The sequence below is a fragment of the Garra rufa genome, chromosome 17 (genome assembly GCF_049309525.1).
Source record: "Garra rufa chromosome 17, GarRuf1.0, whole genome shotgun sequence".
Classification (NCBI taxonomy): domain Eukaryota; kingdom Metazoa; phylum Chordata; class Actinopteri; order Cypriniformes; family Cyprinidae; genus Garra; species Garra rufa.
In genome coordinates this window covers 19,941,699-19,955,286 of record NC_133377.1, presented here as the reverse complement: position 1 = coordinate 19,955,286, position 13,588 = coordinate 19,941,699, and the positions used below count along the sequence as shown (strand labels likewise).

At 39.0% G+C, this 13,588-nt stretch overlaps 1 protein-coding gene across 1 annotated transcript in view; it reads right to left on the bottom strand.

Moving 5' to 3' along the window:
• foxo6b (forkhead box O6 b) overlaps positions 1–13,234 on the bottom strand; it is a 44,055-nt gene extending 30,821 nt beyond the window's left edge. Inside the window, exon 1 of the mRNA XM_073822098.1 lies at positions 12,046–13,234. Coding sequence (XP_073678199.1) covers positions 12,046–12,507 — 462 coding nt within the window. The 5' untranslated portion in view covers positions 12,508–13,234. The remainder of the gene's footprint in view (positions 1–12,045) is intronic.
• Between the last annotated feature and the right edge of the window lie 354 nt (positions 13,235–13,588).

Sequence of the window (13,588 nt, the reverse complement as noted above, 5' to 3'; positions counted from 1 at the left end):
ATAAAATAAAATAAAATAAAATAAAATAAAATAAAATAAAATAAAATAAAATAAAATAAAATAAAATAAAATATCCCTATTCCATATGGGTTTGCTTATGCATTAGGTTCATTTTATTTTATTTTATTTTTCATATTATGTAGCTCAATAAGGGATTAGATTTAAGATTTTTAAATACCTAATTATTTGAGGTCATCCAGGCTGCATTTATTTAATCAAAAACACAGTAAAAACAGTTATATTGAGCAATATTATGACAATTTAAAAAAGCCATTTTCTATTTTTTTATTCACTGAATATTGGTTTGTCTAGCAGAATCTAACATTTTCTGAACTATTGTTTATTTATTTATTTATTTATTTATTTATTTATTTATTTATTTTTTCTTTTCTTTTTTTAACCCATACCCCTATGGCACAATAAGAGATTAAATTTAAGATTTCTACCTACCTGATGATTTGAGGTCACCAAGACTGCATTTATTTAATTAAAAGTGAAACGGTAATATTGGGCATTTATTATTGCTATATAAAATAGCCATTTTCAATTTGAAAATATATTAAAATGTATTTTATTCCTGGCATGCAAAGCTGAATTTTCAGCACCATTACTCTAGTCTTCAATGTCACATGATCCTTCAGAAATCATTCTAATATGCTGATATGCTGCTTCAGAAACATTTCTGATTATTACCAATATTGAATACAGTTTTTTGTGAAAAATATTTGTGTTTTCTGGATTCCACACTGAATAGAGATTTTAAAAGAACAGCATTTATTAAAACCGAAATCTATCGCAACATTATTTTATGTCACTTTTGATGTCAGTTTAATGCTAATGCATCCTTACAGAATAAAAATCTCACTGACCCAAAACTTTCTATCTACATACATGTCTGCACATTTTGTTCTCTGTACAACAGTTTGTAGATACCTCACGACCGTATTTACATTTGCGCCCAATAAAACATAGCGTCTGCCTGAACTAAAGTTCATTACTGTGGTATAATCGATTCACATTAATCCAGCACATAAAGACAAAAGCTCACTTTAAATGTCACGCTCTCTCTTCCTGTCTGAGCTGGTGGTTTTTGGCCTGAATAATCTGCAGAGTGGACCAGACTCGACGTCGACAGCGAGAGTGAGACGAGGGTCAGTCATAGAGCGGAAGGTGCCCGACTGGATCTGGAGCGCAGCAGCGAGCCGCACTGCCAGGCTTTCCTCTGCGCATGCATTAATCATGGCTGCTCTCCTCTCGCCCATTACAGCTCATCAATCTCAGTTTGCCCAGTGCTCCGGTGGGGGGGAATCTTATGAAGATCTGATTAAATATGTAAGCACCTGATAATAGCAGCACATGCCAGGCTTCAGAGTCAATTGTCTTTAATGCGTACAGGCTCTAGCGAGTATCTAAGAGACTGTGGTCAGGGTCAGAGGTCACGTCAGCGTCTGTCATTTCATCTAACTCAGTTGATTCTGATGCTGAACCGCTTTGGGTGGCAACACCAGGTGAAAAATCACATCAGGGAATCTGAATATAATGCATAGTCTGCAGCAACATTGCTGTAGCGTTTTTCTGGAAGCACAGGAACGGAAAAGGCGCAAGCGGCCGCGTGACACTCGAGGGTGTGTGTGTGAGCGTGTGGAGGCCGGGAATGTGTGTGTGTGTGTGTGTGTGTGTGTGTGTGTGTGTGTGTGTGTGTGTGTGTGTGTGTGTGTGTGTGTGTGTGTGTGTGTGTGTTAGAGAGTGTGTGAGCAGAGCTTCATGGCTTTAATTAAGGTGGAATCAGAGCAGGATCTGTGCTGCCGTGATAACGAGCCTCATCTGAATTATTAACGAGAGCTGCACCCCCCTGGACGTGAAATCCCGTCAGACTGTCTCTCACACGCGCAAACAAACAATTCCAGCACATGCTTATAATAATCCACAAAAAGTACCCCACCATATAAAGGCACTGTTGTGCAACACATCAATGCATATAATATTTATACAATGTCAAACAGAGTTTTAGCGTCTTCTTATACAATTGTGAATCATGTTAATAATTATTTTTAACAGTTATGGTCTTGGCAAAGTTCATTGGCAATATTGTAGCAGTCAGTACATTACAGCTCTCTACAGACCCAATGAAATGACTTGATGAGTGCAACTCATTTTCCAGTCTGGATACATTCCAACCTGATCATAACTCTTTTAGGGGGAAAAAAAAAATATATATATATATATATATATATATATATATATATATATATATATATATATATATATATACAGGGTGTGAAAACTGTCTAAAGTGATTACAATTTAATAAAAACACTGTAAGTTAGGCCTATTAATTGTAATGATTTTATTTCAAACAACGAATAAAATTATATAGAGAAAGTGAGCATAGTATTAACGGAGCTTTTTGAAACTCCAAATCAGTAACCAGTGTGTCGCAAAATGATTCTCTGTTTTGAAGTGCTCCAACCGGATCGCAAATCATTTGATTCAAAACTGAAATTAAAAGTGTGTATGGCGAATCATTTGATTCAGAAAGAGACTTCAATGCATGTATCGCGATTCAGAACAGAACTTGAAAGTGTGTATAGCAAAACATTTGATTCAGAATGAGACTTAGAAGTGTGTATGGTGAATCATTTGATTCAGAACGAGACTTTAATGCACGTATCGAGATTCAGAACGGAACTTAAAAGTGCGTATGGCGAATCATTTGATTCAGAACGGAACTTAAAAGTGCGTATGGCGAATCATTTGATTCAGAACGGAACTTAAAAGTGTGTATGGCGAATCATTTGATTCAGAACGGGACTTAAAAGTGTGTATGGCGAATCATTTGATTCAGAACGGGACTTAAAAGTGTGTATGGCGAATCATTTGATTCAGAACGGAACTTAAAAGTGCGTATGGCGAATCATTTGATTCAGAACGGAACTTAAAAGTGCGTATGGCGAATCATTTGATTCAGAACGGAACTTTATAGTGCGTATGGCGAATCATTTGATTCAGAACGGAACTTAAAAGTGCGTATGGCGAATCATTTGATTCAGAACGGAACTTAAAAGTGCGTATAGCATGGCGAATCATTTGATTCAGAACGGAACTTAAAAGTGTTTATGGCGAATCATTTGATTCAAAACGGAACTTAAAAGTGCGTATGGCATGGCGAATCATTTGATTCAGAACGGAACTTAAAAGTGTGTATGGCGAATCATTTGATTCAGAACGGAACTTAAAAGTGTGTATGGCGAATAATTTGATTCAGAACGGGACTTAAAAGTGTGTATGGCGAATCATTTGATTCAGAACGGAACTTAAAAGTGCGTATGGCGAATCATTTGATTCAGAACGGAACTTAAAAGTGCGTATGACGAATCATTTGATTCAGAACGGAACTTAAAAGTGTGTATGGCGAATCATTTGATTCAGAACGGGACTTAAAAGTGCGCATGGCGAATCATTTGATTCAGAACGGAACTTAAAAGTGCGTATGGCGAATAATTTGATTCAGAACGGAACTTAAAAGTGCGTATGGCGAATCATTTGATTCAGAACGGAACTTAAAAGTGCGTATGGCAAATCATTTGATTCAGAACGGAACTTAAAAGTGCGTATGGCGAATCATTTGATTCAGAAAGGAATTTAAAAGTGCGTATGGCGAATCATTTGATTCAGAACGGAACTTAAAAGTGCGTATGGCGAATCATTTGATTCAGAACGGAACTTAAAAGTGCGTATGGCGAATCATTTGATTCAGAACGGAACTTAAAAGTGCGTATGGCGAATCATTTGATTCAGAACGGAACTTAAAAGTGCGTATGACGAATCATTTGATTCAGAACAGAACTTAAAAGTGCGTATGGCGAATCATTTGATTCAGAACGGGACTTAAAAGTGCGTATGGCGAATCATTTGATTCAGAACGGAACTTAAAAGTGCGTATGACGAATCATTTGATTCAGAACGGGACTTAAAAGTGCGTATGGCGAATCATTTGATTCAGAACGGGACTTAAAAGTGCGTATGGCGAATCATTTGATTCAGAACGGGACTTAAAAGTGCGTATGGCGAATCATTTGATTCAGAACGGAACTTAAAAGTGCGTATGGCGAATCATTTGATTCAGAACGGAACTTAAAAGTGCGTATGGCGAATCATTTGATTCAGAACGGAACTTAAAAGTGTGTATGGCGAATCATTTGATTCAGAACGGGACTTTAAGGCGCATATCACAAATAATTTGATTCAAAACGGAACTTAAAAGTGCGTATGGCAAATCATTTGATTCAGAACGGAACTTAAAAGTGTGTATGGCGAATCATTTGATTCAGAACGGAACTTAAAAGTGTGTATGGCGAATCATTTGATTCAGAACGGAACTTAAAAGTGCGTATGGCGAATCATTTGATTCAGAACGGAACTTAAAAGTGCGTATGGCGAATCATTTGATTCAGAACGGAACTTAAAAGTGCGTATGGCGAATCATTTGATTCAGAACGGAACTTAAAAGTGCGTATGGCGAATCATTTGATTCAGAACGGAACTTAAAAGTGTGTATGGCGAATCATTTGATTCAGAATGGGACTTTAAGGCGCATATCACAAATAATTTGATTCAAAACGGAACTTAAAAGTGCGTATGGCAAATCATTTGATTCAAAACGGAACTTAAAAGTGTGTATGGTGAATTATTTGATTCAAAACAGAACTTAAAAGTGCGTATGGCAAATCATTTGATTCAAAACGGAACTTAAAAGTGTGTATGGTGAATTATTTGATTCAAAACAGAACTTAAAAGTGCGTATGGCAAATCATTTGATTCAAAACGGAACTTAAAAGTGTGTATGGTGAATTATTTGATTCAAAACAGAACTTAAAAGTGCGTATGGCAAATCATTTGATTCAAAACGGAACTTAAAAGTGTGTATGGTGAATTATTTGATTCAAAACAGAACTTAAAAGTGCGTATGGCAAATCATTTGATTCAAAACGGAACTTAAAAGTGTGTATGGTGAATTATTTGATTCAGAACGGGAATTCAATGAGCTTCTTGCGAATCATTTGATTCAGAACGGAACTTAAAAGTGCGTATGGTGAATCTTTTGATTCAGAACGGGACATTAAAGTGCGTATGGTGAATTATTTGATTCAGAACGGGACTTCAATGCACTTCTTGCAAATCATTTGATTCAGAACGGAACTTAAAAGTGCGTATGGTGAATCTTTTGATTCAGAATAAGACTTAAAAGTGCATATGAATAGATAGATAGATAGACAATAGATAGATAGATAGATAGAATACAACAAGAACAGATAAGCTAGTGTTACAAGCAATAAGTAAATTAATAGAGTATAAAAAGGCTTTTTTTAGACTAGACTAGAATAGAATTAGAATAGAGAATGCTATAGTTAGAGGGTCAAATAAATATGGAAGACATTCTTAAAGATGGCTAAGGACTCTTTCTGGCTGATCGAATTGAGAAGGGTACATTTAATGTGAAAGTCCACAAAAGTGATTTTGGCCTCTTTGGGATGGCACAATAAATGACAAATAAATGAAAAATAAAGCAACATTGGCAGTCAGTAGCAAATGGTTGGAGAGAATATCTGCATTTGACTGGAATTTCATTAAGTTATGGTATTTTAATTAAACATTAAGAGGATTTTTTTTTATTATTATTAAAATGCGTATATGGATGAATTGTGCATTTAGAAAATAGATAAAATTTGATTTAATGTCGACTTTAAAGAAACAAACATTCTCATCCTATAGAGCCTGTTATTGGCAAGAGATCTGTATACACTCCTGAGTGCAAGATGTTTAGTCTATTTTCCTGGAAGCGAAATGTAAATTTTAAATATGTATGACCTGCTAAAAATGTATTTAGTCATTTTAAAGATTACACTAACAAACAGATGATGCCAAACCAACAGAGCAACCAACATTTAGCATTTTCCTGGTTCACCCAATCAACGCATATTAAAACATCCTTACTTCACATCCACTACAATGCATGAGGTTGCCAGATGCAATCAAATCCTTCTTGCAGATATATTTAATGACTACAATCATTTTTAATTTTTTTTTTTTTTTAATTTGAATTTGATGGAATTTGTGCTACTAAGAAAACAGACACAGGTTTTTCAGTACTATAGGATTCACAATTAACCCTTAAATGCATGACTGTTTCGCCAATCACTATAACATATTTGGGTCTTTAGCGACCCGGGATTAAATATCAAACACGGATGGATCTCTAACTGCTGCAATAGCAAAAAACTCTCTAGATATTTTAAGAACCATTACAGAAGAACAAAATAGAGCATATTTCGTTACTTTTGTAACTTAAAAAGGTTCAACTTGAGGAGATGATTTTACCATCAATATGATTTTCAACCATATTCGTAAAACTATTGTTTTCAATGATGTCAAAATCATTAATTTGACCACCATCAAATTACAGTGACATTTATATTGTATTGCATACAGTAATTGCTCTGCTGTAAAGCCATTCAAACCAATTCAAATGTTGCTGATGATATTCTTTTGTTTTATGCCTGCGATAGTTATGAGTGAAACATCACAGCATTATTGTTTATTAAACTTGTCATCCAAGATGTTCATGTCTTTCTTTCTTCTGTCGTAAATTATGTTTTTGGAGGAAAACATTTCAGGATTTCTCTCCATACAGTATAATGGATATGTATGGTGCCCCGAGTTGGAACGTCCAAAATGCATTTTAAACGCAACTTCAAAGGGCTCTAAATGATCCCAGCTGAGGAAGAAGGGTGTTATCTAGCTAAACTATTGGTTATTTTCAAAACAAATTGACAATTTCTATACTCTTTAACCTCAAATGCTTGCGCATGCATAGTCTGTGTGATCCAGGTCAATACAGTAGGGGTATGTCGAAAAACTCCCTTCTTGTTTTCTTCAAAATTGTCCTACATCACTGCAAAAGTTCCAACCAAGTGTTTATCAAGTAAACATACCAAGAAAATCAATCGCCCTTTACAAAAAAAAAAAAAAAAAAAAAGGTAAAACAGCGATGTAGGATGATTTTGAAGTTGAAGACAAAAACGATATGGGAGTTTTTCAACATACCCTAACTGTATTGACCCAGATTGAACAGACTACGCATGCGAGACGAGCATTTGATGTTAAAAAGTATAGAATTGTCAATTTGTTTACAAAACAACCAATCATTTCACAAGGTAAGACCCTTCTTCCTCAGCTGGGATCATTTAGAGACCTTTGAAGCTGCATTTATACTGCATTTTAGACGTTCAAATTATACACATCCATTAAATGGAGAGAAATCCTAAAATGTTTCTTTACGATGGAAGAAAGACATGAACATCTTAGATGACAAGGGGGTGAGTACATTATCTGTAAAGTGAACTAATCCTTTAAGACTTAAAAACCAATTGTATTTTTTTCACATATCTCATCTACTTATCTCATCTCCAATAATAACCCTCAATATAATTTATTTCTATGCTAATTATGCATTTTTGCCATTATTAATCTCTAATCTCTAATTTCTATAGAAAAAAATCCAGCTTCCGCAATGTAAATGTGTAGTTTTCACTATTCAGTGCTGTTCATATCATCCTCTGGATGCCAGTATGGCCGACTGTGTTGCAGTCACTTCTTCTACACAGTCTTTGTGGGAGTAACAATGACAATGTTTCTCCAGAGCTGAGGGCATCCAACTGAACCACGGCTCTGGCCAAATAGCCTGGCACTGAGATCTGTCCTGCATCAATGCCAGCCTGGCCAGTGCTGCCACAGCTGGGGTGAATGAGGAGCCCGGTCAACGATTACAAAATTACTGCCACTGTCGCTCATGTATCTCTGTCCGTTTCTCACTCTTCCGTTACAATGTGTGCTCATTAACTCGTCTACAGTTTTCTTTCACATTAACACTCAGTTATAAAGTTATAGAAGATAAAAGGAACTTCGGATTTAACTTCTGTCCCCATTTTCAGCCCCTTACTACAAAGATGATGAGCGTTTCTTAAAGGTCCCGTATTGTCAAAATCGAAATTTCCTGGCTTTTTTCATGATAACTGAGGTCTAGGGGCGATGTAACTACCATATGAGTTTCAAAACAGTCAATCCACAGTAAACTGCACACAGCCTGCTTAAAGTAGCTGTTCATTTTCACGAGCCGCTGTGACTTCCGTAACGATGTGACGTCCGATCTACTCAGTCACCGCCTTCAGTCACCGCCTTCAGTCACCACCCCGAGCACCAATCACGTCCCACCCTCCTTTTGTCAAACCCAGACAATATCGCGTCCATAACATTGCTAAGCAACAACAACACGGAAACTAATCTAGAAAACCCTGTTCAGTTGATAGATGTCGAAACTACATCATTGCACAGGCTTCAGAACAACGTGAATATAAGAGACCAGTGGCACGTCAACTTCAGTCTCTTTCACACAGCGATTCCGGTAAATACACGGATAATGTGTCCGATGATTTGTTCCGGAGTTGTTTGATTTGGTTCATTCACAGTTGTTTTCTGGAATCTGTGCGTGCTTTACACACAACCCATAAAGACATGTGACGTTTGGATGTGAGATGTAATGCGACGCGTACGTTTCACTAAACTGAAACTAACCTGAACAAACTGTGCTTCAGCGCTGATAGTGAGGAGCTGGCTCTGCCCGATCGCCGCTTCATTCCACTTTGCACGTATTTTTTCGTCGTGAAGAGTCGCATGATAACGTGCATCATCACTATAACACTGCCTTTATGGTTCTGGCTTTTGTTCACACAGCGCTCATTCCCGTAATTTTCCAGAATCAGCGTGCATTGTGAAAGGGGCTTTACTAAAGCAACAGTTATGTAGCTTACTGCATTCGGTGTTTGAAAAAGAAAAAACATTATTGATCATTCTGAAATATCCTGTTGAGTATCAGCAGGCTAGGCTCTCTCTATGGCTCTGGGTTCAGCTACAACGATACATGACAGTAGTTACCTGTGATTGGCCTGGCTGTGTGTCACTCAGAAAACAACTGGCCAATCAGAAGAGAGGCTCATGAATATTAATTAGATAGGCCAAAATCGATCTGTTTTTGACAGAGCTCCTAAAAAAGGAGCTGTAAAAATATATTGAGATGGATTTTGGCACTTATACCGCAAATATATATTCTTAAGGACATCAACAACTAAAATAAACCTCCAAAAATGTGTACAATATGGGACCTTTAATATTTCAATTGTCGATCCAAAAAAGAAACACGACTGAAGTCTGCTGCTTCTTAGATTTTTCTCTTGGAAAAAAAAAAAATCTAATCTAATTATCAAGATTCTCGTTAATATCTATCCAGACTGAATGTTTTGATTTCTCCTATCTACATTCATTTAATAGCTCTGAAGTCTTACTGTATGTCAAGCATGCCTGTCTATTTTTGTTTCTCCTCAAGGAAAAATATCTGAGGAAAAAGTGAAATTCAAATGAAACATGACTGAGATCTCCACTACACTTTTAAAAATAAAGGTGCTTAAAAGGTTCTTCACAGCGATGCCCTAGCAGAGCCATTCAGTCAAAGGTTTTTTTTTTTTAAAGAACCATCTCTTTCTTACCTTTTTATAATCTGAAGAACCTTATTTGCCACAAAGAACCTTTTGTGAAACAGAAAGGTTCTTCAGATATTAAAGGTTCTTTACAGAACCACTTAGACAAAAAAGGTTCTTCTATTGCATCGTGAAGCACCTTTATTTTTAATAGTGCTTTGAAAAAGCAACCTTTGAGCTATAATATTGTACTTTGTATAAAGATAAAGCTATAGACAACATCTCCAGGATAAATTCTCTGTGTCTGGAAAAACCTATAACCCGCTGTAGACGCACATGCATTAACGGTGAGCCCCATCCCATTACTTATTTTTAAATCACAGATAAACGCAACAAATACTTGGAAGGCTTGAGGAAATCTGATTAGTGATTTCATACGTCTCAGCGGCCAGTAACAGGATGTGACACACTCTTGCTGTACTATTATACGAGATGCCTCACATCAGCGGGCTCATCTGAAAACCTCACGTTGAACCACAGTAGCGGAGAGACACTTTAAAAGAATGTTAACATGAAAGCAAAACACTCCAACATGGCATCCCTCCATGGACCACGAGCATTGGTCATTTGAATGAGCCATGCGTGTTCTTCTCTGCCCTCCTGCCCACCGTACAACAGCAATAATCCGAGCCGTCACAGAAAACCAGAACTATTAATAGCAGCTAATTGATGCCAAAGACGGCGAGTCTCAATGTCCAAGCCAGGCCAGCCGAGAGACACAAAACCGGCTGCCACAGTTTAGACAAGCCGCTCTCGGACAGGATTACACAACAGCTATTAAAGACTGCTTTCAATGGCTATCTATGTATCTCGTATAAGAGGTTCTATACATTCCAAAGTAAATATGTTTGTGTGTTTTTTTTTTTCATCTGTATTGTTTGTGTGAGCGCCCAGGCCTGCATGTGTCAGAATTAAATGCGCATTAAAATCTGCCGCCAAGTGTTATTGGGGCCAACATGTGTGAGCTTGGTCTGTTTTCCACAACCTTATTTTGATTGAATCAAGTTGTTTTTCTCCATTTTTTTTCTCCTGCCAGCCAATCAAATCTCTGGCCTTATGGGAACATATGAGCGACATACAGCTGTGCATCCCTGGGCAGCACAAACAAGTCCTATAAGGAATTAAACCAGATTTAATTTCAGTTTAAAACTACAGGCTTAAGATTAGTTTAGCCCGTCTCTTTGTCCTCCGTGTCCAATGAGAAAACAAGGATCAAGCGCGAGGTAAATATCCCATTTGGAAATATTAAAAACTCCTGTTGTTTTGATGATGTAATAAAAGGCCAGTGCATATCAACTATTGCACACACGATTGAAAAACAAAAACATTTTGTAAGACAATACCAATCTAAACAAGAGCACGCCGTCCTCTTAAAGCAAAAGTAAATGGGGCAAAAGATTGTGAATGTATAACTGTATTAATTCTAGGATGTTAACTTTGTTCCCTAATACAAAAACACTGTTTTATCTATAAAAGACTACAATAAATATCTCCAGTCTGTTGAAAGAAGTCGCTTCATAATTGTCTGTCATTCTGGATGTTTTGTGATGTGATCTCGGTGATCTAAAATGCTTGCCAGAAAGCCACAAACCACAAAGAGGAATAGGATTCAAATTCAGCTGTGTCTGACTATCATTTTCTAACTTCGGTGTTGGTGCTGAGGGAAACCGAGAGAGAGACAGACAGACAGAGGTCCCTTGGGTTCTCCATGAAGCCTGTGTAGTGAGAGCATGTGCGTACAGTTCAAGATATCAAATCCGATCTAATTAAAACCTTTGAACCATATGACACAAAAATGAACAGCTGAAACATTCAGCGTGGTTTTTTCGTTTGCCAGCCAATGTGGTGCAATTATGCGGTTACATTTGCTTCACTAAATAACCCTCTTCGATTATGTAATGTTTTAATTACAATTTTACACCGCCTATTTTATTTCCCAAAGTCTTTTGGATGGATGTCAGGACTGAAGAGGAGACGGCAGAGGGAGGGAGGGAGGAAGGGGTTAGGAGGAGGAGGAGGAGGAGGAGGGTGCATGCTGGAGATCTTAGAGCAGACAGATAGGCGTGCTTGCGTGCGTGCGTGGCCGTCGCGCGGGGAAGCTGACCGGACCCGTGCGTGTCCCCCAGGTGACCTGCCTTACGAGCGCGGCTCGCTTACTCCAGCTCATCTCATTGACGGCGTCATAATCAAGCTCAATGCGTCATAAACGCCCCTGTTGCGTCATGTTGTAGATTTAAAATATTGTAAGAGCAATGAACTCATTGAACTCTAGTCTGTCTGCTCACCTCCCCGACGCTCTGAAAACGTTTCAAACGCATGATTTAGTGAACAGCCCTCAATACAACGTGTCAAACGCATGTAGGTGTCTGGCACCAGCCTTTGTATAATGCCAGATACCTACATGCCGAGCGGAGAACATGCAATTCTAACACATACGATCAGGTGGCCACCGTACCTTCCAGCCGGCTGAGCTATTGCTGTCTCCTTTATCCTTGAAATAGGGCACAAATCGCACCATCCAGTCGTAGATCTGCGATAAGGTGAGGCGTTTATCGGGGGTGCTCTCAATGGCACGCGTGATCAGATCCGCGTATGACTGGTTCCCCCACGCGTTCCGTCGCGACGACTTGGATTTGCGCAGCTGGCCGGCCACATCCAGCGCGGCGCCGGACATGCACGCAGGGGCGGCCGCGATCGGGGCAGGGGCGCCGGCTGGATGCTTGAACTCCGTCGGCGCCCCTCCGCTCCGGCACGCCGCCGGCACGTTGCGCGGCTCCACTTTCACCGGCAGCGCGCGGCTCTCCTCCTCCGAACACGGCAGCGGCCAGGTGCACGACCTCGGACGGCAGTGCGGCTCGTAGTCGGCGTCCAGTTCAACCTGATGCGCGTCTATCCCGCTGCTCTCCATCATTAACATGCTGCTTTAGAGCGTTCAAGAGGCAAGGTCAAGGGGAAAAAAACAACAATGCGCCCTTAAATCCAGTAAGGATGGACTGTGTGGGGTTCTCTCTCGGTCTGTAGTCTTTTTACGCCAGAAGCAAAACGTGAATAAAAGCAAAAGCACCGGGAGCCGCGAATAGACTGCTCATTCTCGTGTCTCTGGTCTGCTGTAATGTACTAAACACGCAAAAGCATCCAATGCATCACGATGTGCAACAGTCTGTCTTCCATATTACTGAACAATTCAGTCACACGCAAGCGGGTGTCCATAGGGCTGAGGTGCTGAAATCACACACCCATCACTGGAGCGTCTCGTGCATGCAAAGTCCCTTTAATCGCGCGCTCGCACCAACTGTTGATTGCTTTGACAGACGGTCTGACAGACACGCTGGGCAAAGCTTGTAAATCTATCTCATCAAGAAGGGCGAAATCAATTGACTTCCTCTGGAGTCTGGCCACAGTTTCCGTTTGTCTGGAGCTCTCTCGTCTCTTTTTTTCTCTCTCCGCAGATTTGTAAGCGGTCTCTCACTATTACTGATAGTAGACACGGCGTGAGCGCCCTAAAAATAGGGTCGCGTGAATGGAGCCGCGCAGTCTTCTCCCGTTTATGAATTTCCCCACGCGTTTTTTTTTTTTCCTTTTCTTTGCGTTAGATAAAATATTCAGACGAACATTCCTTCCACATCGGTTCACGCCTGTTTGCGGATGACTAGACGGGGCTGTAGCGGCGGATAAATGCTGCTATCAGATAATTGGACGGCGCTTGAATCAAGTCACTCCCTCCAGAACAGGTTTATCCGGGGGACGCGCATCTTCCACCACACAACATTCATGCCTCTTTACAAAGATTTACATGTGCAGAATTTCCTTGCACGTCCATCTCTTATGGCAAGTCTTTTTAACATTTATTCTAAGTAGTACTCTTGTAAAGATATTTTTTTCTAAAAAGTAAATAAAAAAATATCATTGGTGCATGTTTTAAAAGAAAATATCCATTTCAGTTTTCTAGGTAAAAAATTCACATCTATTTCTATTTGTTACTTGTTATTTCTTTGTAA